This window comes from Primulina tabacum, chromosome 8 (assembly GCF_025594145.1).
Source record: "Primulina tabacum isolate GXHZ01 chromosome 8, ASM2559414v2, whole genome shotgun sequence".
Classification (NCBI taxonomy): domain Eukaryota; kingdom Viridiplantae; phylum Streptophyta; class Magnoliopsida; order Lamiales; family Gesneriaceae; genus Primulina; species Primulina tabacum.
Genome location: NC_134557.1, coordinates 40,470,130 through 40,497,583, shown reverse-complemented (window position 1 = coordinate 40,497,583; position 27,454 = coordinate 40,470,130). Strand labels below are relative to the sequence as shown.

At 33.5% G+C, this 27,454-nt stretch overlaps 3 protein-coding genes across 7 annotated transcripts; 1 reads left to right on the top strand and 2 right to left on the bottom strand.

Annotated features, from left to right (window-relative positions):
* The first annotated feature begins 311 nt into the window (after nucleotides 1-311).
* LOC142554170 (cleavage stimulation factor subunit 77-like) lies at nucleotides 312-11,711 on the top strand. 2 transcript variants are annotated; one of them, XM_075664840.1, is made up of 23 exons: nucleotides 312-642; nucleotides 1,403-1,494; nucleotides 1,609-1,671; nucleotides 2,372-2,481; nucleotides 2,720-2,820; nucleotides 3,378-3,439; nucleotides 3,547-3,687; nucleotides 4,629-4,757; nucleotides 5,069-5,115; nucleotides 5,865-5,928; nucleotides 6,578-6,698; nucleotides 6,898-6,956; nucleotides 7,053-7,121; nucleotides 7,720-7,860; nucleotides 8,066-8,130; nucleotides 8,991-9,087; nucleotides 9,484-9,543; nucleotides 9,816-9,968; nucleotides 10,138-10,204; nucleotides 10,288-10,389; nucleotides 10,861-11,010; nucleotides 11,102-11,287; nucleotides 11,377-11,711. In XM_075664840.1, exons 1-23 carry the CDS (start codon nucleotides 600-602, stop codon nucleotides 11,559-11,561), a joined length of 2,307 nt encoding a protein of 768 aa, XP_075520955.1. In that variant the 5' UTR covers nucleotides 312-599; the 3' UTR covers nucleotides 11,562-11,711. The 2 variants fall into 2 exon arrangements, with proteins under 2 accessions (XP_075520955.1, XP_075520956.1); XM_075664841.1 differs by lacking the exons at nucleotides 312-642; nucleotides 1,403-1,494 and having other exon boundaries at nucleotides 1,608-1,671; nucleotides 2,372-2,437.
* A 780-nt stretch (nucleotides 11,712-12,491) lies between these two features.
* LOC142554169 (putative N-acetyl-gamma-glutamyl-phosphate reductase, chloroplastic) lies at nucleotides 12,492-16,569 on the bottom strand. 2 transcript variants are annotated; one of them, XM_075664839.1, is made up of 14 exons: nucleotides 16,364-16,569; nucleotides 16,089-16,183; nucleotides 15,765-15,899; nucleotides 15,497-15,604; nucleotides 15,283-15,369; nucleotides 15,072-15,122; nucleotides 14,890-14,961; nucleotides 14,609-14,728; nucleotides 14,310-14,370; nucleotides 14,136-14,216; nucleotides 13,567-13,646; nucleotides 13,400-13,489; nucleotides 12,885-13,013; nucleotides 12,492-12,771 (listed from the first exon to the last, which is right to left on the bottom strand). In XM_075664839.1, the coding sequence occupies exons 2-14, from the start codon at nucleotides 16,149-16,151 to the stop codon at nucleotides 12,664-12,666; spliced, it is 1,185 nt and encodes a 394-aa protein (XP_075520954.1). In that variant the 5' UTR covers nucleotides 16,152-16,183; nucleotides 16,364-16,569; the 3' UTR covers nucleotides 12,492-12,663. The 2 variants fall into 2 exon arrangements, with proteins under 2 accessions (XP_075520954.1, XP_075520953.1); XM_075664838.1 differs by having other exon boundaries at nucleotides 16,089-16,181; nucleotides 16,367-16,568.
* Nucleotides 16,570-22,961: 6,392 nt separating this feature from the next.
* On the bottom strand, nucleotides 22,962-26,776 carry LOC142554168 (AP-3 complex subunit sigma-like). Of its 3 annotated transcripts, none has more exons than XM_075664836.1 (7): nucleotides 26,609-26,775; nucleotides 26,435-26,477; nucleotides 26,291-26,352; nucleotides 26,104-26,200; nucleotides 25,009-25,079; nucleotides 23,508-23,579; nucleotides 22,962-23,384 (listed from the first exon to the last, which is right to left on the bottom strand). In XM_075664836.1, exons 1-7 carry the CDS (start codon nucleotides 26,675-26,677, stop codon nucleotides 23,310-23,312), a joined length of 489 nt encoding a protein of 162 aa, XP_075520951.1. In that variant the 5' UTR covers nucleotides 26,678-26,775; the 3' UTR covers nucleotides 22,962-23,309. The 3 variants fall into 3 exon arrangements, with proteins under 3 accessions (XP_075520951.1, XP_075520950.1, XP_075520949.1); XM_075664835.1 differs by having other exon boundaries at nucleotides 23,488-23,579; nucleotides 26,609-26,771; XM_075664834.1 differs by having other exon boundaries at nucleotides 22,962-23,579; nucleotides 26,609-26,776.
* Nucleotides 26,777-27,454: the final 678 nt, after the last annotated feature.

The following is a 27,454-nucleotide window of genomic DNA, read 5'->3' as shown; positions in this document are numbered from 1 at the left end:
AAGAAATAGTGAGACACTACACTGCAATTTTGATATATAAATTAAAAAAATAAATAAGAAAAAAAACTTAAATTAGAATTAAACATACAACTTGATGCTTGGAAAAACAAAACTCTATCGAATTAGCTATATGCGATTTACATTGAAATTTTAACAGTTTATTAATATATATATATATATATAACTATTATAACAGATCATGACACTAAAAATTAGTTATTTTATGTGTCTTAAACTTTTAGATACATGGTATATATATTATAGATTATATATATTTCCTGTTTAAATTTTTTAGGATTCTGAACAAATTTCATCAATATTGTTTCCTTTTTTTGATTCTTTATATTTGGGCCAGACGACCTGGTACTTACCCGGAACCGTTACTCCGCCACCAATCAAATTTCCGCCGTCGTCTACTGGCGCCTCTCTCCATTCTCCTGTGTTTCCCTTCAAATTATTCTTTAATCCGCCATTAGCTTGAGTTGGATTTACTACTTTCTTTCACTTACTTGTGAAAATTAGCGCCACAGTGCGACGAATTGAAGAATCGTTGAATTAAGTTTTTCGATGTGTAATTCTTGATAAACCCTAATTGACTCATGAGCAACGGGACCGCAGAATCAAAATCTACAACTCTCTCTGGTAATATATTTTTCCACTGAATTTTGATCACTGTCTTTGTTGAACTGTATCTTTAATTCAATCTTGCTTACTTTCTGTTAATTGGTGTATCTCTGTTATCTGGAATCAATAAAAATTTCTTGTTCTTTCCCAATTTCATCGTCAAATGGAGTAAAACTTATACTTTATTGCACTTAATTGCTGAAATAACACCAAACTAGAAGAATGGGGGTAGTTGTATTAAAGGCTCTCAAATGTGATTCTTGGTACTCCTCAATTGGGTGATGAGACTAATGACTAACGAGACTGTATCAATTTTTATCTCCGTTTCTTGTAAGTTTTGTGCTAGCAGAATCTTGAAGACCACCCTTGTTTAAATTGTATCTTTAATGCACCTCATTAATCGGAATATTTAATTCTCAAAACAAATAAATAAATTGGAATGTTTCGATTGACGGGAATTTTTCTTACCGCTTCCTGATTAATCATAAAATGTAGTAAAATTTTAACTGTTTGCCTTATCGTCAAAACAACCCCAACTTTAGAAGAACGGGGATTGTAATTCTTGATAAACCCTAATCTAGTCGGGTCAGACGGTAATGTGGATCATATACGTGTTTCTGGTGCTCGTGTACCGAATCTTCAGAACCATTCCTTTTGTTTCCATTATTTACTTCATTCTTTTGTAGTTCAATAAACTGGAAACTTTTATTTACTGGAATTAGAAATTATTCTTGTTGCATTCAAAATTGATAGTTGTTTGGTTTGTTGATCTTACAAGGCTTGAAGTTGAAGGATAACAAGACACAAGACAACATTATGTCTGATAAGTACAACGCTGAAGCCGCTGAAGTTCTTGCAAATGAGGCATTGGTAAAATTCTTTGGTTTGTTGTTTCGTGGGTGCATGGATGTGTGTTTTTCCTCCCACTTGATCTTGTTTATGATATATGGTATGTGACTTATTGTGTTTTTAATTTTTCTTCAGCGTTTGCCAATCTCAGAAGCGGTGGCCATATATGAGCAACTCTTGACCACATTCCCCACAGCGGTAACCCCTTTCTCCATAATCTCATCCTCAAAGCTATATAACATCAATTGCATGGTGAATGTTATAAAATAATACCAGCATTATAATGTAAAATAAGTTTTAGGTGTGATATATGTTATGTATCGTGCAGAACATATAAAATGTGGATATGTGTATGCCTGATGTTTTCTGAAGAAGTTTTTGGTGAATATATAATTGAAAGTTCTATTCTATGAATAGCTAGATGAAAGACTTAAAGAGGTGCACACATTTGATAGAGACTTTACTGTGTACGTGTTATGCACTCCAACATTAATACAGGACCTACTATATTGGGCCTAGACAAAAACAAGCCCGAGAATCATAAAAGTAGGTCTACCAGAAGGCAAGCAATGTCTGTTGCAATTTCACAAAAAGTTCCTATTTCCACAGTTACTGGTCATGGCTGTTTAATGCTTGATATCTTAGTTTTATTTTTTCAATTCTCTATTATTATTGATGTACAACCTGTAGTCCCCTATTTATACTGTGAATATCATCTATTTGTTTCTCTATTTAGAAATAGTTATTACGTATCTGGAAGTTTAAATGCTTTTAACCTTGTCAATATACTTTCTTCGTGTTGCATTATTTATTTCAAACTATTGAGATTCTTCCTAGCACACATTTGTTTTTGCTAGATAACACATTAGGTGACCAAGTTTCCTACACTTACTTGCAGGCAAAATTTTGGAAGCAGTTTGTAGAAGCACACATGGCTGTGAATGATGATGAAGCAACCAGACAAGTATTTAGTCGTTGCCTTCTGAATTGTTTGCAAGTTCCTCTTTGGTATATATATGTTCTACTTTCTCTCTAGTTGATTGCTGTGTTGGCTTTGGGAGGGATCAATCGATAATAATTTTTGAGGATCTTGCTGTTATTCACTGATTTTGTACTCATTATAGTTGTAGCATTATACAATGTGCATCTTATTATTACTGTCTCCTAACTTGCTGCTTAGATTTTATTTACCTGTTTTTAAACTGACTTGATGATGATTACCATGCTTTCGCAATGTCAATTTCAGGCGCTGCTACATCCGCTTCATTAGGAAAGTTAATGACAAGAGGGGAATAGATGGTCAGGAAGAGACCAAAAATGCATTTGATTTCATGCTTAATTATGTCGGTATGTTAAATTGCCAAAATCTTCCTGTGGGAATATTACAGTGAATCCACAAAGTAAAGTTCATCTAACTGCTCTAGTCCTGAGTCAATCTTTATCTGAACTGCCTGAAGGCCATTTCTTAAACTTCGTGATGAAATCAACTGATGTGTCCATACTTCTTCTTGTTGTAGTGAGAATTCCCGGGTCTTGTCTAAATTTTTTCAAGGATAAAAATTGCTTGAAATTTCAGCTAGTTTGTTTGATATGACCTTGATGAATTGATTTCGTAAAACTTAGGCTGGACTTGTTTATGCTGTTATTTGATTGCAATTACATGTTGAATATTTTGGTAAAAAAATTGTAAAAAAAAGGTTTGTTTGATATTAGTGATTACAAAAGTTTGTTGACCCCTCAACCTGTTAAAAATGTTCTCTATCCCTATGTTTATTTCAGTGACTTTTAAACCTTTCATAATGCTCTGTATCAAGTATCTACGAACTTGCATCTTCAATTTCTTACATTCACCATTCAACCTAGTAATTTGGCTTCCGAAATTAAGCTCATTTTATTTGTTTCAGGGGCTGACATTGCATCTGGTCCTGTGTGGTTGGAATATATTGCATATTTAAAATCCTTGCCGGTACAATTATTATATGTCCATGCTCAAAAGTCAAAGTACTTAGTTTGCTGTCTCTTCATGCAATAAATTCACTATTTTGTGTGCCCAATTGTATGATAATGGAGCAGGCACAAAGAACTCCAGAGGAATCGCAAAGGATGACTTTGATACGCAAGACATACCAAAGGGCTATCGTTTTGCCTACTCATCATGTGGAACAGCTCTGGAGGGACTATGAGAGTTTTGAAAATTCAGTTAGCCGTGCTCTGGTAGAATTAGTTTCTGACTTCAGTGTAAATGGTAGACTTACAACATGTGATAGTTTTCTTTGTAAAAGCTCCGATCAGAAGTCAGCAACAGGAAATAAGTTGTTTGCTGCTCTTCTGGGTACTCTGCTTGTTAAAAAGCTTACATATCATGCTAAGATGATTTATAGCATATTGAACTTTTTTTATCATTCTGATATCATGTAATCATATTGACAGTGACCAGATGTGCACTTTCAGTCAATTTAATGTAATATATCGTGTTAATATTTTTAAAAATCTAATTTAATGTGTTAGTTTGGCAAGCGGTATTTTTTAATTGTAACATACAGAGAGATTACTAACAATTAGGCTTGTATTCGTAGATATAATTTACTTGTAATGCCTTTAATAATTATTTGAGGGTGATATTATCAAAAAATACAAACACACATTAGTTGTCTCAATCCAAAGTCTTTATTATTGGAGATGATAAGACTACCGTAATGATCGGCATATATGTTTAGTTATAATCATTAAAATGGAGTACACAGCCAAGAGATCAAGACAGTTAGTATGACACCATATCCCGCAAATTATTCATGTCTTCTGGATGAGATTTCTTAGCAAGTTCAGATTTTCATTTTAGCAAACTCTAGGCATAATTATTGAAGAAAATAAACTGCAAGGGATGTATACTAAAACAGAGTTTTACACACGAGTATTTGGCAAACCTCTAGCTTTCAGAATCAGAAAATATTCTTAAGATTTTTTTCATTTTTCAGTGGAATCTGTTTAATTTTTTTTATCTTGAGGAGCACAATGGTGTAAGAGGATACATATAGCCAACCTGACTTAGTGGGATAAAGGATTATGTGTGTTGTTGTTGCTGTAATGGTATGTCATGCTTTTGAAAGTAATTGTGAAGGGAAGTTGTTACATCTCATGATTAATATATCTTGTAGGCAAAAGGGTTGTTGTCTGAATATCAACCAAAATATAACAGTGCAAAGGCTGTTTACAGGGAGCGGAAGAAGTATGTAGATGAAATTGATTGGAATATGCTAGCTGTTCCTCCTTCAGGTTCTCCTAAGGTATTATTTTACCCCAAATATATATCATGGATGGTTTTCCACCTTTCTTTCTTCTTATTAGAAAGATAGTCTTAGTTACTTGAGTGGATCTTGGTCAGTGGGCTGAGAAAAGTGTCGTCAAAAGGTTCAAACACTTCAACGTGTTGGGAATAGTCATGCATGTATTTATAACTATGTGTTTGTGCATGAACCAGCTGATTACATATACATATGTTGAATTTGGTAATGTTTTGGATTGTGGTGTTCAGATTTTCATTCTCGTCAGTTTATTGTTTTTAAATTAAGAATTGGTGAAACTATACACTTTTCAGGAGGAAATGCAATGGATGGCATGGAATAAGTTATTAAGCTTTGAGAAGTAAGCCAGTGCCTCTCTTGTTGTTATGTTTGTCCTCGTAAATTGGAATTATTAGGAATTATATTGCAGTGTAAATGTGAGGGATTCATCTATATACATTCATCCAATAAATTTAAAGGTTTTATATACATGCAGGGTGCTCAGATTTCACGTTTCCGATTGTTTATTTTTTGGCATTGGTGATTGGTTTGTTTGTATCGTTGCCTCGATAGAGGATTATCTTCCCTGAATTTCTTGAACTTGGTATTTTTAAGCTGATAATTCTGCACTCTGGCTGTACCAATGGTGTAAATCCTACTAAATACTTTACCCAATTACAGAGTCGTTCATGCTTGGTGACATTTGCGCCTTAGTATTGGATGGGTAGCTTCCTGATACCTTTAGTCAGGCAAAATTTATAGTTAATGGCTTGATTCCTTTGTTCTTGAGCATTTTGGCGTGGAAGAGGTTGAGTCTTTGATGTTTATGATTTATTGCTGTATCTTCTGTATATTTAGACACATAACGTAATATTTTCATACTTTTATCATTGATTTCATGTTGCACCAGAATGTGATTTTTGAATCTTTCATCTTTGTACAGTCGTCCTTTTCATTGTTATTAGTGTTTTTCTTTGCAGAAATTAGTTTTTGCTTGTTTTATGTCATTTACTTTCTTTTGTTGCTTGGGATCATTATACTTCTGGACAAATCAGGGTACTAACATCATGAAAGCTAAGTTTAGTTAAATTTGTGTTAATTTGTTTACAGAGGCAACCCCCAGAGGATCGATAATGCTTCTGCAAATAAAAGAATTGCATTTGCTTTTGAGCAGGTATCATGCTTAACCTCATTAAAGGAGGTGCTCATGCCTTCTAGAATTTTCTTTCTTTGTTAGAAATTTCACATGCTCTATACTGAAAAAAAAAAAAGAAACAAAGAAGAAATTTCACATACTCTGTGTTTGAGATAAATCTCACACTGAAACCTGCTAAATGTTTAGACTTTCTCACTTTTATTTGTTAACTAGACAATGACATGTGTGTTAATATGTGCTTTGTTAGAACATCTCCCCAGCTCAATTATTCTATCAGACTACGATTCTGCTGTAATGATGCATGCTGATAGATGAAGAGTGTTTTTGGCTCTTGAGTCTTTTTGTATTTGAATTTCATGACGACTCATGAATTGTTTCATAATTCTGTGTTCTTAACATGGATCTTGTATCACCTTCAAACATATGAAATAGCGTGGCTGTTCTTAATGTTTCGATATTTTCCTGATTTACTTTTACCTGCCACTTAAGTGGACTGTGCTTTACACCATCTGTGTTGAGATCCAACGATTAGTGTGCTTTCCGATTATGGTTTTTCAGTTTCGATTTATGTGTGCTTTTAAAAAAATTATAATTTTTTTTTTTTAAAAAAAATTGTAAGTTATGGGCATAGCGAAAAGGGAAGACTACTAACTCGTTTGATTTCTAGTGCCTCATGTATTTATATCATTACCCTGATATATGGTACGACTATGCCCAATGGCATGCAAAAAGTGGTTCCACAGAATCTGCAGTTAAAGTTTTCCAGCGAGCACTGAAGGCTCTTCCTGGTATTTCTCTCAGTTTTAAAAAAAATTCATTTGTGATTTTAATTTTGTATACGAGTCCAAGAATTTTTTTTTTGTTTGGCTGTACGCATCTTGCAAAATTGTTTATATGTACATCTCTAGCTTGTCTCTCTTTCTTATCAAGACCACTTTATGCTATTTCTTATTCGGTATTTTCATTAGTTCATGTTTTCATTTTCAGATTCAGAAATGCTAAAGTATGCTTATGCTGAGCTAGAAGAATTTCATGGAGCAATTCAGGTTTGATATATGAGACATGCATTCGCTTGTTTGAAGACATTCAACTACATAATAATTGGCATTCCTTTTATTTCTTACCGTGGTGCTGCCTTGCAGGCTGCAAAGAAGGTTTATGAGCTCCTCCTTGGGGATGGTTTGAATGCAACAGCTTTATCACATATCCAGGCATGATCATATCTTATTTCTTTTACTTTCCATTATGTGAAAATGGTGGAGGAAAGAGTCTTCTCCAACCTGTATGTCACTGAGACATGGGCTGATAACAAAACAAGACTCAAAAAGAACTGTCATTTGTTTATATATTTATGATTTGGAATCATTGATCAGGTCACATCTTATCTGGTTGACTTCAGTATATGCTAGATACTAAGATCATGGATTTAAAAGTTTATATTGTATCTATATTTTAGAATACAGTTATTAACTTTATGTTCCCTTGCTATCGAAAGCCTTGGATCTTGATATGAGCAGCGTTAGGCCATTACATTTCAAACACCTATGAGTTGCCAACTGGTTCTATTTTCATAACTGATGCCAAAAAAAAGTCAGATTCCATATAATTGATTAGTTTGGACTCTGGATATTAATTTAGCTTCCTTGTGGTGAACGAGGTATCATTTTACTGTTACTGATTGTTTGCCAACTCCTAAGTACCCGAGCACGGCTTATCATCTATCAGTGTTTTGTATTTAGTAGCTATGCTAAAATGTCGACAGATTGAACTTCTTGGATTGGTTACAACTGACAATGTTTTACTTTGCAGTTCATACGATTTCTTAGAAGAACCGAAGGAGTGGAGGCAGCTCGCAAATACTTTCTGGAGGCTCGGAAATCTCCAAGTTGCAGTTACCATGTGTATGTTGCATATGCAATGATGGCCTTTTGTCTTGATAAGGACTCCAAGGTATAATTGATTTTAGCTTTAACATTTTTAAAATCAGCATTTTACCTTTATATCTTTATTAATTCCTTCGCCTGCATATGCTGGCGTATTTATTTCCTGTTAACTTCTTATTTCAAAGCTGGAGAAAATATTATCACTGAATAAGTTGCAATACATGCATTCAAATTGACTTCTAGTTTTAGTCAGTTTTCTACATTTTTTGCAGGTTGCACACAATATTTTTGAAGCGGGTCTAAAACGGTTTATGCATGAGCCTGGCTATATTCTTGAGTGAGTTCTTTTACAATTTACAGTTAAATGGAGAAAATGCTCTGTTTCAAAGAATGAATGATGTTTCTGCCCGAGTTTATTTACATTATACCCCTTTTCAAGCCTAAAGGAACACTAAATCCTTGTTAAATTTAAGAAATCAAGCAAATAATTTTTATCAGCTCTGTTCGTGGGCTGGTCTAATGTAGATCTGGCTACACCCAGTTATGTTCGGTCTATCTAGTCCAGGTTGACTTGCCTTCTTGGTAATCTTTGTCTTGGTGTTAAATAACGTTTGTTACTCAGGTTATGTTGTTGATGGCACATTTGCCAACATGTCAAGTTGTGGTCATTTAGTTGTATATTAAAAGACACAACCAAGGTTCTAAAATTTGCTAGGCGTTAGTCGGACGCTAGATCAACGCCTAGGCCGCCTTGGCGGAGACTAGGCGCCGCTAGGTGGATTCCACGGTATTGACTTGATAAGATGAAGTTTGGTGTGTTAGGGCAAGTCAACAAATCGCATTATTTGTTGTACTTTTGGTTCAAGACCTATAAAAAAATTACTTTTCATTTTTTAAATTGAATTTTTAATTTAAATTAAAAGCCCAATTTTTTTTATAAAAAATAATTTTTGGCCGCCTATGCCGATTTTTAGAACACTGTATGCAGCAGATTCAACACAATTAGAGCACTGAAAGTACTTGAAGAAATGTCAAATTTTCATGCTATTTAAACTGTTTGAACAAAATACAGGACAAGAAAAACGAAATATATTTTGTATTCAACTGTTTTCTGAGCCCTTTAGACTATTAGACCATTTTTACGTTATTTGTCATATATAATGATTGAGGCTTTATTTTGATGGCTTTATATTGCAGATATGCTGATTTCTTGTGCCGTTTGAATGATGATAGAAATATTCGTGCTTTGTTTGAAAGAGCTTTGAGCTCGCTCCCACCAGATGAATCTGTTGAGGTTCTGCAGCAGTTTCTATGATTTTCTGTTTTGTAATTTGATACTTTATTGTTGATTTTGAAAATATTCTCTCTAGCAATTTTGAATTAGTTTTAGGGCCAAGTAACAAGCTGCTCAAATGTTCATCACAAAGTTGTTAATATAAAAATCTAACCTTAGGCTACAGCAATATGATCTCCACAGCCAGATTTCTGTAGTTCCCCGCTCTTTTAAACCAATAATACTATGTCTTAAAGCAACCACAGTTCATATTGAACACTTTGTCATGATTTTTTTTTTCTTTTTTTTTTCGTTTTATACTACCTGCCTTCAAAATGGATCACCATTGAGGAATTAGATGAAAAGAAATAATTGTTGATCATATTGTGTCAATAAAAGGATGTTATTTTGTTTTAGGTTTGGAAACGATTTAGCCAGTTTGAGCAAACGTATGGAGATCTTGCCAGCATGTTAAAGGTAATTTTATTCTTGTGCATCCCTACATGTGAAGTTCTTGTTTCATTATTTCATATATTTATTTTTGTTTATTGGTGGGATGATTTAGCTTTGCATGGCTCAGTGCCTTGTTTTGATTCACAAAATATAATCAGGTTTTTTTAGACTAAAGCAAAAAATGATCATTGTTGACTACTTTTATAAGACTGATAGAAAAAATGTGAGTTATTATGTAGCCACATGTTTTTTTATCTCATCCGAGCTTTCATCTAAACTCATCTAAAATGTTATAGGTTGAACAAAGAAGGAAAGAAGCATTGTCTCGTATGGGAGAGGATGGAGAGTCCGTTTTGGAGAGTTCTCTGCAAGATGTTTTATCACGTTATAGTTTTATGGATCTGTGGCCATGCTCAGCCAAAGACTTGGATCATTTAACTCGACAAGAGGTACTTTGTGTAATCTCAATGATTTTAATATTTACCCTCGCTTCTGTCTCAAAAATACGGTGGAACAAATGAATTTTAATATTCACTTGCATTGGTTGAGAAAATAAGTCGTATCACCTTTTTTGTTCACATGTAAAGAATGATTGGAGTTGCATTCCTTTTCTTTTAGTGGCTTTCTAAGAATATCAAGAAGAAGATTGAAATTCATGTTCCTCCTAATGGAGCTAGTTCTTCAGGTGATGTAATTATTATACTCGTCTTGCTATTCATGGACTATCATTGCACACCTGATCTTGCATTCTTGCTACTGCAAATGCAGATAGGAACATTTCGGGAACTCCAAATGTTTCAAATTATGTTGGGAAGATTGTGTATCCAGATACATCAAGAATGGTGATTTATGGTCCGACTCAAAGGCCTGGTAGATCATTTTCTTATCATTTTTTAGGTCAACCATTTGTAGATATGTTTGGTACAAAAGCTAGAAGCTTAAAGTGGCGATTTCCTGTTTCTATGATTCAAGTGATTCTGTGAAATCCTTTGTACTTTTCTGTAATAACCTTTACGTTCAGATAAGTTATTGAGTTCCTGACACCGAGTCCGTGTTATTTTCCTCCTTTACCAAAATTTTGGGTATTCTTCCCTTGGCTTTAAAATTGTATTAAAAAAATATGTATAAATTATAATGCGCATGTAAGATTCATCTTCTCTTAGACGGGGTTAAATTCCAAAATGATTACCAATATGGTGCTCATTTTTTTAGAAGAATGACTTGTAACCGTGGAAAACTTTACTTTTGTGGATGTCCATGTTGGTAAACTTACTGTTTTAGATTTTAAATTTGATTGTAATCTTTGTTTCATTTTTCAAAAGTTAATTCTGGATTTCTCAGGAACTGCTGCCCCTGTGCTTCCTGGAGTCCCAAGCACGTTACTTGGTAATACGTTGAGTAATGGAGGAGCATTAAATCCGTTGAATGGCAGTATTAAAGTTTTGCCTCCGGCATTATTGAACTTTGCTGCAAATTTGCCAGCTGTTGATGGTATCTACTGAACTTATCCCTTGCAACTAATGTCACCGAAGGTTATCATCTATTGTTGATTAATCATGAATTGTTGGTGCTTCAATTCTAGGCCCATCTCCTGATGTTGACTTTGTGATATCCATATGTTTGCAAAGCGATTTAACTCCAGCAACTGCGGTATCTGTGGCGCGTCCACAGTTGCAAGTTGGATCTGCTCCAAGTACCAGCAACATATCTGGTTCGAACAATTATAAGCAGGGGGGCAGACTTTCTGGAAAAAGAAAAGATTCTGAGAGTACGCTAACGATTTACTTCATTTGCTTTCATTCTTGAGGAGAAAAATGACACAAAAGAATTGATCACAAATATTTCTTATGTTCACAGGGCAAGAAGATGATGACACTTCTACTACACAAAGCCAACCGTTACCTAGAGATGCTTTCAAGATTCGGCAATTGCAGAAAGCTCGGGTAACCAGTTCACGAGGAGGTGGCGGATCTGTATCATATGGTGGTTCTGCTTCATATGGGAGTGGTTTTTCCGGTGACCTTTCTGCAAGCTCTGGTTAATGGATACTGTATTTTGTTTTACGAAATTGTTGTTGTCTGTAATTTATAGTTAGCATGATTTCCTTTGTATCTGTATCCATGTAAACATCTTTGGTCGATCGATAAAATAAGATTTTTTTTCCTTAATTACATGTTCTCGTTAAATGTCAAGGGATTGTTGAAATGGCCTTGAGAAAGTGTAATGATCAATTTTGTCCTTAAATGAGTTAATTTATCAAATTATTCTGTGACTTGCGTTAAATTCCAAATTCATCCTTTAAAATTGTATTTTCCTCTTGATTTGTAATTTGAATGCTCATTTCAGTTCACCTTTAAATCAATGACTTCCCATTATTTATCTGTGTCCACAAAATTTATTGCTCGTCTAACGTAATAGCAGTTGGGGTTATGTTAATTTTGATGGCAGATTTTCGACAAATATAAAGTAATACAAAAGGCCTTTTGAATTAAATATATATCAGAGTTATTTTAAATTATTATCCACCTTGCTAAAAAAATCACCAGCAAAATCATAAAAATAACTTCATATCGAAACCTATATCTATTAACTTTTAAATTTTAAAAAAATATCATACTTCAAAATTAAATTCTTTTTCTCTAAATTAACATTGACAACATTTTAAAAATGCGATTCCTGGTAATTTATTTTCATGTAATCTATATATTTGATAAAGTATCAATTTTAATCGAAAACTTTTAACCAAAAGAACTTGAAATAATTTGTTATTATCATTGTTTTTTGAACAAGCGTGCGATGTCTAATGTATAATTCATCTATGCTTTTTCTTTTTCTTTTTTTTTTTTTTAAGTATACTCATCTATGTTTTTTTTTCCACCCTTGAATACGTGAGGTGTGCAGAGAAAGCTAGCAGTATTCGCAATGTTTATTCAATAAAAAAAATGGTTTTCACTTCAACGGGGAGAATGGCATTTTCGAACCAAATAAATTGAGCTTAAATTCAACCTTTAATGTGAGTAATATTAAGGCTCAAAGAGACTCATTTGCATAGTTTGGTCAACCATCTTCTATCCTTAGATCAATGGCTTAAAGCATACTCACGAATGCGGCGCGGCGGGCGCAAGGATTAACGGAAATATCATTCTAAGGAAACAAAGGAACAGAAAGAAGTCCAGTGTTCTCTGGAATTCCCATCATCAAGTTAAGATTTTGCAAGGCCTGACCAGATGCTCCTTTCACAAGATTATCAATCTGCAAATGGCATCGCACATTTGAGCCAAAATAGAAGTTCCTAGCAGATCCAGCCTCAGCGATTATTTGACAAAGCTAATTGGAGAAACAAACTCAGAGACAAGATAACTTACAACAGAGATAATTATTGCTCTTCCAGGGATTCGATCAGGAAACACATTCATCAAGCAATAATTTGATCCTCTGACATGTCGAGTTTGAGGAACTTCATTCTTGTTTAACAAAATAACAAATTCTTCCTTCTGTAAAATAAAAACCCATGAAATAAATTTAAGGTGTCAGTCAGTTCAAACAGAGTAAAGGCACATTCTCACACCATATTGTAAGAGAAGAAAAAAAAGGCGGTTACAATCATCTAGGTATCTCATAAAAAAATTAATAATATTCAACATTTAGAGGTGTCAAAAATCTTATTTTCACCTCCTTCCAATTTTAATTTACTTTTCAATTGAAAGCTTGTTTCATATTATCATTCCCTAAAGGAGTCTTGCAGCATCAGATGCAATCAGTCAAGAAAAGAAATTTTAAAGATGTATGTATGCAATTAATTTGTCATTATACGCCTGATAAAGAAATTGATAGATCGCTGGCACCAAAGGTTGGCCCGAGTTACAATATAGGCATTTACCTCATAAAAGAGATTCAAATGCTCATATAAATCGTCCGTTGATACTCCAGATGCCATCTCCACGTATATAGTTGATTGCATACCACGACTCTTGAAGATAATACAAGTGAGAAATGAGGTCGATAAGCTCAGTGCATCAAACTTTACTAATCAAGGGCAGTTAGTACCATGGAAATTAAATGAGGGGTAAAGCTGACTGTAACTTTGGATTTTGCAGCATCTGATAATCCTTGTTCAATTTCGGGCACTGGAAATCAAAATACAACGAAGTTTAATCTTTTCCGTATACGTGGGATAACAATTACCATGTTCAGCTGCTAAGTACAAATTTTTGTCACAATTGTTACTTGCGTTTTCAGTTACATGGTAGCAAGAGAATGTACAGTGTTTTTAATTTATATTTATAACCCAAAAAACAAAATTTATAAAATATAATGAGTTGTGAAGGATTGACAATGTCCGACAATCTGCTGGCGGAACGTGCGGCCTTTGGCGGATTGGGTTACGGGTTGAGACGGGTTGGGGGCAGGTTAGCTCACCATATTTACTAAAAAAGGTAAAAAAAAAAACAATTGATTTTCTTCTCCATTCCCAATTTTTATTAATTATTAAAAATTAATTTTATTTACAAACTATAAAGTTATATTATTAATAGGACACTCAATATGTGAGTCTGTGGCTTAATAATCCCAAGGCATCAGAATTACGACACTACATACTAAGATAAACTACTTACCATGACGATGTCTTGTTAGACCATAAGAATGCATTCCATCTGCTATTTCAGTGTACAAATTTGCCTCTTTCGCTCCTCGACCTGCGGCAATCAGGAGGGCATAAGTTAACTAACAACGCAAGTAACAACTTTTTAATGGCAAAGGCTGCAGAGAGCTCGTGATGAAATTCAAACCTGCTCCACTAGCACCAGATTTTGAGTCGATAATAATATTTTTAACTTCGATGAGATTAGCCTGCAGACGCATAAAGTGCAAGGTATGACTGTGGCCGTCTGTCGGAAAAATATAAAGACATACAGTGGCATTTTGTAAAGTAAAATAATATCATGAAAGTAAAAACATAGTAAAACTAAAAACGAAACTGGGATTCAGTGGCATTTTTATGAAAAACGACAAGATACTCTATTTTATTGATCAATAAACATTGTTTCTACCACTTGTTAAAAACATTGACCAGGTAAACAAACCATACCTTTATCAAGGGAATAAGTGGAAGCTGAATTGAAGTTGGATAGCAGCCAGGATTCGCAATTAGGCGTGCACTTTGGATATTGGACCTAGATATCTCAGTCAAGCCATATACGGCCTCTCTCTGTATTTTTCAGCACAAAAGATGTTGGTGAGCACAAAATATAGTATTATAAATCAACTTCTGAGCAGAAACATGAATATTTACACGTTCAAAATGGAGCCTCGTCAGATAGCTTCACAATGGACGTCTATCCATTATTCATCACAAAAAACAAACTTAACCTGCAATTCATGCGCCCTGTGAGGCTGACCGTACCATTCCTCATATTCACAAACATCTTGAAGTCGAAAGTCCTACATGACCACCGAATGTCTCTCATAAATGTAAATCAATGAAAAAATCACAAAATGATTATAACATAGGACAAGGTTTGTTATTCTTGAAATACAGATTCAGGAAATACCGCAGATAGATCAACTATCTTTAAACTACTTGGGAGACCATTGATAATTTCCTGCCAAAAGAACAATTCATTCCACAAATGGCTGTGAACATAGTAGATATCCACCTCAATTACAAAAAACATGGGGGGAAAGAGAGCTAAAAGTTGCCGTAAATTGTGTTAAATTTTCATGTTCAGAAATCAGAAGATAGGAGGACACAAAGTGATCAACCTGAGTCGTCCCATGAGGCAAACAACAAAACACAGCATCCACATTGGAAAAATCTGCATCCTTAACAGCAACCATGTTGGGCAATTCCTTCAGAATCACATGAAAGAAAACCTTTAAGATGTAACTTAAGTATAACATAATAAAAAATACGACCATAATCTTTCCGAGTAAAATTATGGTGAGAAATTTTTTCATAGAAGAATAATCTACATACTTGCTTGACCAAATGAGGAAAAACTGATCCAATTGATTGCCCAGCTTTTCTATCTGCTGTCATCAGAGTTATTTGGAAGTTTGGGTGATTCGAAAGTAGCCGAATTATCTGAAATCCGCGAAACCACACTCATGCAACAATCCAAGAAATGAGGAGAATCAAATTACAACAGAAAATCTACAAAGTAAAATATAATCTCTCAATAAGTTAACAGAAATATTCCAAAATACAAAGATGAAAAACATTAAAAAGAACAAATCAATGATACCTCAGACCCAGTGTAGCCACTAGCCCCAAGCACACCAATTCGGAATTTTTCTAATTTCTGGGCCTCCGTTTCTTCAAACTGTGAGTTCCGTGGCGCCGCCGTGCTAACAGAAGCTGTAACACAAAGCTTCCTAACCTTTAAACACGAAATTTGTATTCCAATCAAAATAAATTTACAACCCGTATACTGGAAACTCAAAACTACCTAGTTGTGAAATGCATAATGTAAAAATCACTACCAGAATGCTCAAAATACTGTCAACCTGAGCAAAAGAGTAACATACTCTGTTCTCAAGCAGAAAGAATCAGACATTTGGGTATTTACCTGGTGTTTAACAAAGTGGCCTCGATCCACATAAATGGAGTTTAAAGAGGATAAAGAACCCATCTTTACACTATTCTCTTCTTCACAAAAAAAACCTGAAAGAAAACACGAAATCAAAACAGAACAGCTGAAATTTTACTATCGATTTCCATAGTTTATTTTACTGTTCATTTTTTGTTATTTCCAGTGATAGAAAGAACTCAGTGCCTCTTTCTTTGGTGTTTCATGTCATTATACGAACAAAAATCTGCAAATTTGAGACGAAAGCAACCGACTTACCAACCAACGGCCCAATTTGGCGATTTGGTGTGCTTTGTCCTAGGTTCTTCGATTTGGGAGAAATGAGAAGGAGACAGCGTATCAGGAGATTAAGAAGAATTGAGTCGTCTGTTAATTTTTAATGGAGAGATGACAAAATAGATAACATTAGAGATCAATTAGGCGGTCCGAAAAGAAGATGGAAGATTTCGGGAAAAACAACAAATAAAAGAGACCTAAATGGATATTAACCATATGATCAAACATAAAACATATCACGTGAATCATTGTCCTTGATAGCTGCTTGTCCGCCGGTGATTGATAAATTGATCCGTGAAATCGTCTTGCGTGATTTTTTTTTTTAAAATACTAAAATTGATATAAAAACATTACTAAACTATAATTAATTTAATGAAATATACCAAACTAAAAATATCACATATAGTTGGGTTATAATAAAGAGCATGGTTCGCTGTCGCGGTCGCGGAGATCGGAACGGATGCTACCGTTCCAATTACAATGAAATTTCGCGGAACGGGTATTTAAAAAAATATTATAAATATATAAAAATTTAAAATTTTTGGAAAATATTTAGAAATAAAAAAATTAAAATAAATATTATTTAAATAGAATATTTGATGTAAATAAGAATTTTAAATATTTTTAAAATTTTATTAACAATTTATTGAACACAATTTATATCGTCGTTATATTTAAAATATTTCCAATCATATCAAAAATTAAATATACTATTAAAAGTTATTTGTATTTAATTAATTAAAACATTAAAATATTTTCGATTGGATATATATAAGTTCGCACAAATTTGAATTAATTTAGAGTGATGGACTAATAATAACCATCAAATCTTATATAAAGTGATGTTACAAATTATTTAACTTCAATTAAAATAGAAAAATTTTATAATTAACTTAGTTTTTTTCACACTTTGTAATGAAAATTTCTCAATAGAAATAGTTGACTTGCGGTCTCTTGTTTATTAGTCTTTCATTGATGGATGCAGCGGGAAGAAGACTCAAGATTCATCATCTCACATCAACCGAGTTGCTTTGCTTTCCAATGTTCTTAGTGAAATTAATATTAAGCTTATTAAATTACTCATATCATATGATAATAAAATAACAATGAGAAATGAAATATAAGTTGATGAAAACAAACATTTATATAGAAAGGTACCTGTAAATATTATATCATCGAGACTAATACCATGAGGAATGACATGGAGGAACAAAATCATTAGTGTATTCTTCTTCGGGATTCAGTTGAGAAAATTGATCTCCACCATATGGTTGCTGATATAAACCAGTGTTAAATTGTCCTGGTGGATATGCATTGAATAGTGGATTTGAAACTGAATGTATATGGTGTAATGAGGGAGAATTTAATAATGTATCGTCACGACGATGGTAGTCTCCAAATTCTTGATGTCCAAAAGAATTACTGGCCTCACTTGAAGATATAGAACCATGACCTTCATGTCTAATATCAGTGGCTGCTGGTGCTTGAGGATTATGATATCTATTTCGGCAACTTTTAGAAAATCTCTCAAATTGATTATTCCTAGAACCATGAGAATACCCAAAGTCTGGTTCATTATATCAAATGGCACCACGACCAAAATCTTGAGAGCTCCAATGGTAATTTCTCGAATCATCTCCAAAGTGAAATTGATGGTGACCCCCCAAGCCCAAATTTTTTATTTCCTCTTCCACACGCATATATGAATCTGAAGATCCACTAAAATGTTCATCATCTTCAGCACTCGAGAACCTTGTCAAACTTGCTAAAAAGCGACGTTGTTCTTCTATCCCAGGACGATACCCATGATCAGTGTCTTGTGTTGCATAATAATTCTCTTTCCCCCGTGCCCATGACATGCCAGCATCATATTGATCATCTTGACATGCTTGATCAGCGTCTCCATGTTTTTTGCCACTTTCCCGATTGTTCCCATCACCACTATCATCATTGTCGTCACTTTTATCGTCATTGTCAGCTTCATCACTTTCATTTAATATGTTTCCTTTTCCTTTTGATAATCTTGAGGTGCCCTCATTGTTTTTGTTCTTGTTGCTCTCTTGGGCATTTGATATTTCATGACCTTGATCTAACCATTCTAAGTCATCGTCTTGCAACACAGAGGGTTCATTATCTCTAGTCCATTCATTTAAAATATCATCATCTTTGAATATGTGATCAAGATCTATAGGACTATAGTAATCATCATCTCCACTTTTTTGCATCAAATTTCTTACTCTTAACCGCATATTGTAATGGACATATACCAATTTATGCAATTTTTCAATCGCCAAACGATTGCGAAGCTTAGTATGTATTAAAGACCATGTGCTCCAATTTCTCTCACAACCAGAAGATGAACATGTTTGACTAAGAACTTTAATTGCAAGTTTTCTTAGGTGGGGAGCTTCTTCACCATACGCATTTCACCATTCAGCTGAGAAATGAAACATATGATATATATTGTATAACTTTAATATCTATGAAAAAACATAAAGAAATTCAAACCTGGAAGACTTTTTTTAACCGCCATTTTTGCAAGTGGAGATCCAAACTCTCCAATTTGTTCAGTAAACAATTTAATATGTGAAACATGTTTGACAAAAACTATAGTATACTGGATATAAAATATGTTAAGAAAAACTTATAAATATCATACCTCATTAATCATTGCAGCTTGTGTATTTAAATCGGGCTCTAGTCTTTTGATTACTGTCTTCAATCCTCGTCTTACTTCATCAGTGTAAACACATGTTCCAGAATATTGGAGCATTGGATTGAGAAAATATGCTAAAAACACACAAATTTAAAATTATATAACGATAACCACAACAATGGATTTATTTTTTGTAAATATAATCTAATTTTACCTGCAGCATGTAGGTGTTGGTGTAATTGATTATACCAACGCTCATCAATCACATCCCAGTACAATTGCCAGTCTTTCACACTTTCTTTTATAGATAATTTAGCTCTATCCATTGCTTCATATATAATCGATAGCGTTGGCTTATTGTCTTGATCAACCAACTTCAAAACTTTGACGAGAGGTTCCATTGCTGTGCATATATCACGAGCCGACTTCCAAAATTTTGTGTCCAAAATGATCGCTGTAATTTTTTCGACATCTTTTCTTCTCTTGCTTGTATTGTTGTACTCACGCCACCCAACTGAAGTGCACAATCTCTTCAAATCTTGACAATACCGGACGAGACTTTCTAAAGAAATAAATTCAGTAGCAAAGCGAGTGATTCCAGGTCTCAACAATTCACGATCATTTGTGTAGATTTTCATTAAGTTCACGATTTTGTCACTATTGTATATAAAACTTGTTATTTGCTTTGCTTTATCAATGCACCTCTTTACCTTTGTCATCTTACCAATATCTTCAAGCATAAGATCAATGCAGTGTGCATCACAAGGTGACCAAAACATGTGAGGTCTTTCAATCATCAATTTCTGTCCAGCAGCTTTGTTTGCACTTTCACTATCTGTAACCACATGTACAACATTTTCTTCTCCAATATCGTCAATAACATTATTCAGAAGAGATAATATAAAATCGGCTGTCTCTCTTTTGTTTGTGCAATCCACTGAACTATGAAATATCATGTTGCGATCGCAGTATATCATAAAATTAATGATAGGATGCTTGTTGCGTGTGCTCCAACCATCACACATTATTGTACATCCATATTTTGGCCATTTGGATTTTAATGTATTCAAATATATAGTGATATCTTCGACCTCCTCTTCCAGGAAAACACCACCTATTTGACGTCCCGAAGGACCTTGTACTCCAGGTCCAACATTTGCGATGGTATTAATCATTGCTTGGTAGTATGGACCACTATCTGCTGCATGAAATGGAATTGCATTGTATATAAACCATTTTGAAATAGCCTTCCCAACATCTTTGACCTTTTCAGGAGCAAACCAATTTTTTATACTCTTTCGTTTTGATGAAAACATGTAAGAATCAATCCCTTTTGATGGTAACTGAGCTCCCTCTCGTACGCTAAAGCTACGAGTCATCTGTTTTCTTAAATTGGGATTTGCACTTGGTGATGATGAACTACCACCAACATCTCCTGAAATTAAATAATATAATTTGATCAGAATTTTTATATTACTCCATTAAAATTAAGTTTTTAAAATGATACATTAATTTTGAACCATATCGGATACGCATCAACTATAAAAATAAAATATTTATTTACCTGAACCATATCGGTTTTGCATATCTTCCTCAAATGCTCTTGTTCTACGACTTTCTTCCATTGCTTTTCGCAGTGCCCTATTTTCCATATCTTCTAAAGTTTCTTCATAGGTATTATCAAATTTATCATCATCTTCACTGTCACTGCAATTATCGAGTCCATGTATGCTCTGTTGAATTGCATTAATAGCAATTTCTTTCTTTTTTTTGATTAAATTTCTCTCGTTCTTAGTATCTTGAAGATGTTTTCGGAACATCAATGATATTTCTTTTGGAGCTTTAGTGCATGACTCAACATTTCCAGCAACATAAGCAATATGTTGCTTTAATCTTGTAATTCCACCAGTTATAATTTTTCCACAAAGTTTGCATTGTATTGTCTTTCTATCACCTCCGATGGATTTACCAAACTCCCAACCAATATCGAGTTTTGGAGCCATTGTTCATAGGATTTACAAATATTTAATTTACCGAAGAATTTTAATATAATACGTAAACAAACCTGTGATAAAGATGATTAAGTAATTTTATAAATAATTAGTAATTCATAATACATAATTAAACAATATACTAGTATTAATTAAATTGTCGTTACTAAAGAATTTAAATATATATTAAATAATATTATTTAAAATCTTTAAATATATAGTATTTCTGTAAAATTAATTAAATTGTCAAGTCAACTCTAGGTTTAAAAACTAGCTCAAATAAAATTCAGTCAATAAATTTTAGTTCAATCAATCAACGAACAATAATAAATATTATGAACAAAAATAATAACGTTACCTTTTAAGATTTCTTCGTAAAATCAACAAAGAATATTATTACCTATCAATATTAAACATTTTTATTAAAAAAATTATAAAACAGAATTATTTTAATTACAATAAAAAATTAATACCTGTGAAATTTGGATTACACAATATCTCCGGACCAGTAAAAATTAAAGCTGAAAAATAGCCGTGGAAAAATTGAAGCGACAAGAAACAATTCACGCAAATGAATCAAGTGTGCACTTTACTCATGCTGCATTCATTAGCGGAGAGGACGCAAAAGAAATGATTATAATGAATCAAGAACAATATTCACTCATGCTGCGGAAATGAGCAATTTCTGAAGGAGAGACGGGCGCACTTTATAAGCGGATGGGTCACGGATTAAATGAATCCGTGAACCTTTATTTTTTTTTTTAATTCAAACCATCTCTATAGTAGCGATATTAATATCGGCGACGGTTTTAATAAAACCGTCGCTACATACATAAAACCGTCGCTAGTAGCGACGGTTCAAGACAAAACCGTCGCGAATTGCGTTCCGGTTCCGTTCCACCGTTACATCTCCGTTTTCCACCGTTATATCGCCGTTTTCGATATACGAAACGCCGCTACAAGCCATCAACCTATCCACCCCGGAACTTTGGAACAGCAAAGGCCGTTCCCGTTCCGGCGAACCATGATAAAGAGTGAGGCCCATCCCCCATTTATGTGGTAAAGCATGCACTTCATAAATAAGCTATCAATATATAAACGTACAGTTCAAAAATCATATTTAAATTATTCTTATCAACATGAACAATTATTATATCAAAAAAGCTCTCTCTCAATAATTTCGCTTTTGGCAATTATAGAACCAAGTTGAAGAATCGAATGTTTATCGATTTACTGAAAGTATAACTGTTGGTAAAGGTAAAACTCGAATTTTTTAAAAAGTACAACAGCTCAAGCACCACGTTTCGATTGTTCTAACCAACAGAGACAATTATTGTACCGTACTCACATATTAAATAATAAGTGTGGTTATCATAAAAAAAATATACAAACTGATCATATTTTTTAAACTCAATATTGACACAAGTCATAATGGTTGATATATAAGCACAAATTCTAAATTTGGGGATGAATGAGTGGTAACTATACAAATAAACAAGATTTATGACGGATTTATGAAATAAGATCGCGATGGAGAACATGATATGATTTATATAATATATATATATATATTTATATATATATATAATTAAAAAGTTTTATCTAAAAGATAAAACTTATTCAACTAAATTTTCATATCAAAATTAAAGAACCACTTGGTAGAAATTTATTATTTTTTCCTAAATCAGCGTTGATCAATACATTTGAACCAAAAGTATGTTACAATAACTTCATATATGTTCACTTTTGATTTATATTATATATATATATATATATTAATTTTGAAATTCTCAACAGATTAATTATAGCATAAACTTTGTTGGATTAATTATACCAAAAGGATAACTCATTGCGCAATAAAAAAATTTCTTTACATAAAATTTGGATATATGGCTTGCGTCTGCTCAAAGGCATGCATGCCATGACTGGTAATCAAACAATAGCAAAATTTACTTACTAAAATTGTATACATAAAAGTTTCGATATCAAACAAAACTCACAATCCAACTATATGATGTTCAGCTAAAGGAGTCAGACTTCTCAAAGTAGGCGGAATCATGTCACTTGGTGACGTCTGTCGCATGTTATACATTGCATCCTAACGCAGGAAAGACAAGAATTTTAAGTCACTACTGCAGGTTAATAAAATTTTGTAAAGCAGCAGTACAACAACGAAGATATATGCTTCTCACGACCCAACTTCTTCATGTATGGTACACACGGAGGACTCTCCTCAAACTCGGAATAAATATGTTGAGATGGACGACGTTACACGGGCTAAACTGCTGCTACCGACCCTGCCAACCAGAAATTGATGATCCTACTGTGCTTGAATTTGAATGTCTTTCCAACCTGCAAAACATATGTGGTCAACATCAATTTTAGACAATCTATATTGATATTTACTTGTGTGTGTAACAGACACACACACACACACACAGAGCGGAAAAGAGACTTTAAAATTTCTTCAACTGCCTTCACAATTTCTGAAGAATTTGTCTCGAGAACTTGGCCACCCAAAATAATTTCGTCTAAAATTGTATGCATCTGCAAAACAGATCAAACAAAAAATATCAATCCACGGTCACTAGCATGACTTCTCAACTAGATAATAATCGATGGAGCTCATCAAGTTCATATTTAATAAGCCTCAGCTAAGGTGACATAGGTTTGATCAGCAATCACATATTCAACGTGATAGTCATGGTGTAAAGCGAACAAGTGCCAATTGCATAGGCAGGCAGATATAATGAAGCAGGCCAGTTGGATAAATGCTTACAACTAGCTTAGAACTGAGATCGGGTATCCCCTTTCCCCTTCTCAACAGTCAAGCCGCCAATTGTGATTTTCACCGTAATAAGCCCATTATAGCAATAAACAACAATCTATAACAATGTATTCCTGCCTAATGACAGTCAGTTCCCAAGCTCGTGGATAAATACAACTGCATTCTCAACCCAGGCAGTAGTCTTTTCATTCCTTGATGCTAAATATGATTCACTTTAGACATGAGACTTTCACGAGGTATTCAGAAACAAAGGTCAACGGAGCCACTTACGATAAAGGGGTTCAATCAAATTCCCTCAACTTTGAGTAATATAAAATTTTAGCCCAAACATGTAGAATCCCACCAATCCAACCCCAAAAAAAAAGAAGAATTTAACAGAATAAGCCTGACATAATAATTTTAAAACAAACTCTGAAACTTTAAGCCAAAAATCATAAATGTATAAATCTTATTATTGGGTTATAAAAGAAAGAATATCACAGGAGAGAAAATTAAATTCTTCTGAGTTCTGACCAACTAATCATGTCAAACTTTTTGAAAAAAAATTATTAAACACTTCACACAACATACTAGAATACAAAGATTTATGTACATATAATTAGACAACAAAAATTCAATAAATTAATTATAATAAGAACATAAATGTGTTCTTTTTAAATGCATATTCTTAAATTTTTGTTCTAACATAATCATTGCCTATTGAATTAAATAGATAATATTATATCATGATTTAATATTAGTGTTTAATTCTGAAGCACGATTACATGAAACTTAGAATGTGCAAATGATTACTTAATGTTGGTCATTGGGGATCAAATGAGCCTTCTCTCACTCATATCTTCATTAAAAAAACTATTGTCCTTGATAGAATAATATTTTTAACAGCATAAACAATCGGTTTATTTTCAATGTTTATATAATATTACTGCATAACTGTTGCGAATTAAATGTATTGTTTACATTCTTCTAATGTTAATATCAATCGCAATTTTGCATCACCAAACTCCAAGGCTCTGGTTACACCAGGATCACCCCTTAAAGATTACATGCATCTTGTGGTTAATTGGAGCAGTGGACAGTAGTTTGCTATATCATACGATAAAGTTTCTACATCAACTACCAAATTGCTCTTAAAAGACCATCTTGCTGTACAGACTACTATGATGATAAGCATAAAAAAGGTCTGACCTTGTTAAAATTGAAGACCACATCAAGCTCACACACATTGCTAAAACATCTGTCCATTGTCTCCACAAAAACTGTTAAAATAAATGAAGTAATCAAACAAAGCAAAAGGAATAGAGAAATTCCAAAAAATGTTTAGGTAAACTATAGTAAGATATCAGAGTAATAGAAATAGAGAAAATCCAATTAAAACCAGCATCATAGGAACAGTTTTTTAATATGTAGGAGATAACATAGAGCAATTTATTAACCATCCTGTCAGTGGAAAATAAAAGTAGTTCCATCATTGAGTAAAAATGACAAAGATGAATTATAGACTGCATATTGAACCAGTGAGAACAAACGAGAACTTGAAAAAGACATTATCAATACCTAAAACTTAAGCATACATCTTATACTATCCCAACAATCTCTTTTTATCAACTTGATAACATATTACCAAGGAAATTATAAAGGTCGATGCCAAATACTATCAAGATTAAACCATCCAAGACTATGACATATGTTACCATGCAAGAGACAAATAAACAATGTTTAAATCCAAAATATGCTTCAGAAGCAATTGTCTGTATGAAACTCAAAACAAATGTTAAGCATTAGCCCATTTAATATAATTGGCAGCAAAACAAAATTTTCAAATGAATAGCCAAGGATCAAGCTATTTCTATTTCCCCTTCTACCACTTAAATTGAAAATCTGCAAATGAAATATAGACAATATTAATTTTTTGAAAACATTATTATTATTTTTTTTTCAAAACAGTCGAGGGGCAAAGGAATAAGAGGGACCACACCCCAACTCGTGTGTGTGAGTATATATAACATAGTAAACGGTACACATTGAACATTATCTCTGAGATAGTAGCACTACGAGTCTCAAAATATAAAGGGAAAACCATTGCACATGATCAAGAAAATCTATTTATAATTTCACACGCAAATTCACAACTAAGGCCGTATTGTCACTTTCCCATTTTCTAAACTATGCATTCCTCTTCCTATTTACAATCTCAACTATCATGAGGCCTGAAAAATGAGAGCAATAACCTCTAGATTCAAATCCAAAAAATTAAATCATCCAATGATCAATTAAAGATACCTTGCATGAGATCAAGCATAGCGAGCTCATTCTCAGAATTATCAAAAATGAAGACAACGTACAACGTAGCATATGTTTTATACACAAGCCGCACATCCTGCGAATCAAAAACTTAAAAACCACACACAGACCGACCATATGATATAAAACACAAATCCTCGTTGTGGACACTAAATAGACAGCATACCTTTCCACAAAGAGAATCCACTTTAACAAAATTACTGACATTCTCAGCTCTACTGCACAAAACTGCAAGGAGAAGCTCAATAAATGAACTACTAGTCTACTACACAATTCAGACATCATTAAACCATGAAAAAACTTAACTCACTTCTGTAGATGCTCCGAATAAGCTCCTGCTGCTTCTCCACAGGCTAATCTTACAAATCAAATCAGAATCAAACAATCTTAATGAAAAAATCAGACAAAAAAGGGTAAAAGAACACTAAATAATGAAAGCCCTTCGAGTTTAATTATCGATATATTATGAAAAGAATCTGATAACCTGGAATTCGTAAAATTTGACGAGGCGAGGCTTGCCCTGATCGTTCATTATTATTACTCCTCGTATCATTTTTCTTCACCGATTCCTCAGAGAATCTCGTAGCTCCTTTCTGTTCTTAATTTTCTCTGGCGCTTCTGTTAAAATCGCGTTTGGACAAGAATGCGATGTTAAAATCGCGTTTGGACGTCGATCGCATTGAGGAAGGCATGTTTAACCGTGCGGTTCAGCCCGGATTCGAACCAGCACCGCCCCATTAAGAACCAGTTCAGAACCGGTTTTCAAAATCTGAAATCAGTCCGAACCGAAGTGGTTCGGTTCATTAGAAAAACTGGCACCGATTTAGTTTAATTTAAAAAATTAAATTGCTGATTGACCTACATTTATTTTAATTGAATATTAGTCTAATTTTTTTATTATTAATAATAGATTTTCATTTGTTACAAATTCTATCATTTTTTCAACTTCAATTATCTTATTTCTAAATTCTAATATTTTACAATTCTTGCAATTTTATAAACTGTCTTCAATTGTCTCTAATTATTTCCAACATATAATTTATTTTCTTTGTATACTAAAATTTATTTACTATTTTTTGTGATGACCTCTTCTTCAAACGGTGGTGGTGATGTGTGGTGGTGGCGGCGGTGGCGGAGCCAGAAATATAGCTATGTCCAGGCTAAAATTTTAAATTCTGAAATCTTTTAATATTTTAAATTGATATATCTGGGCTAATATCGTATCATTTCAAAATTATACAAAATTTACATATAAATTTTTAAAAAAAAATTTGACCACCCGGGCTTTGGCTGACGACGATGGGAGCATTGTAGATGCAATTAGTTCGAT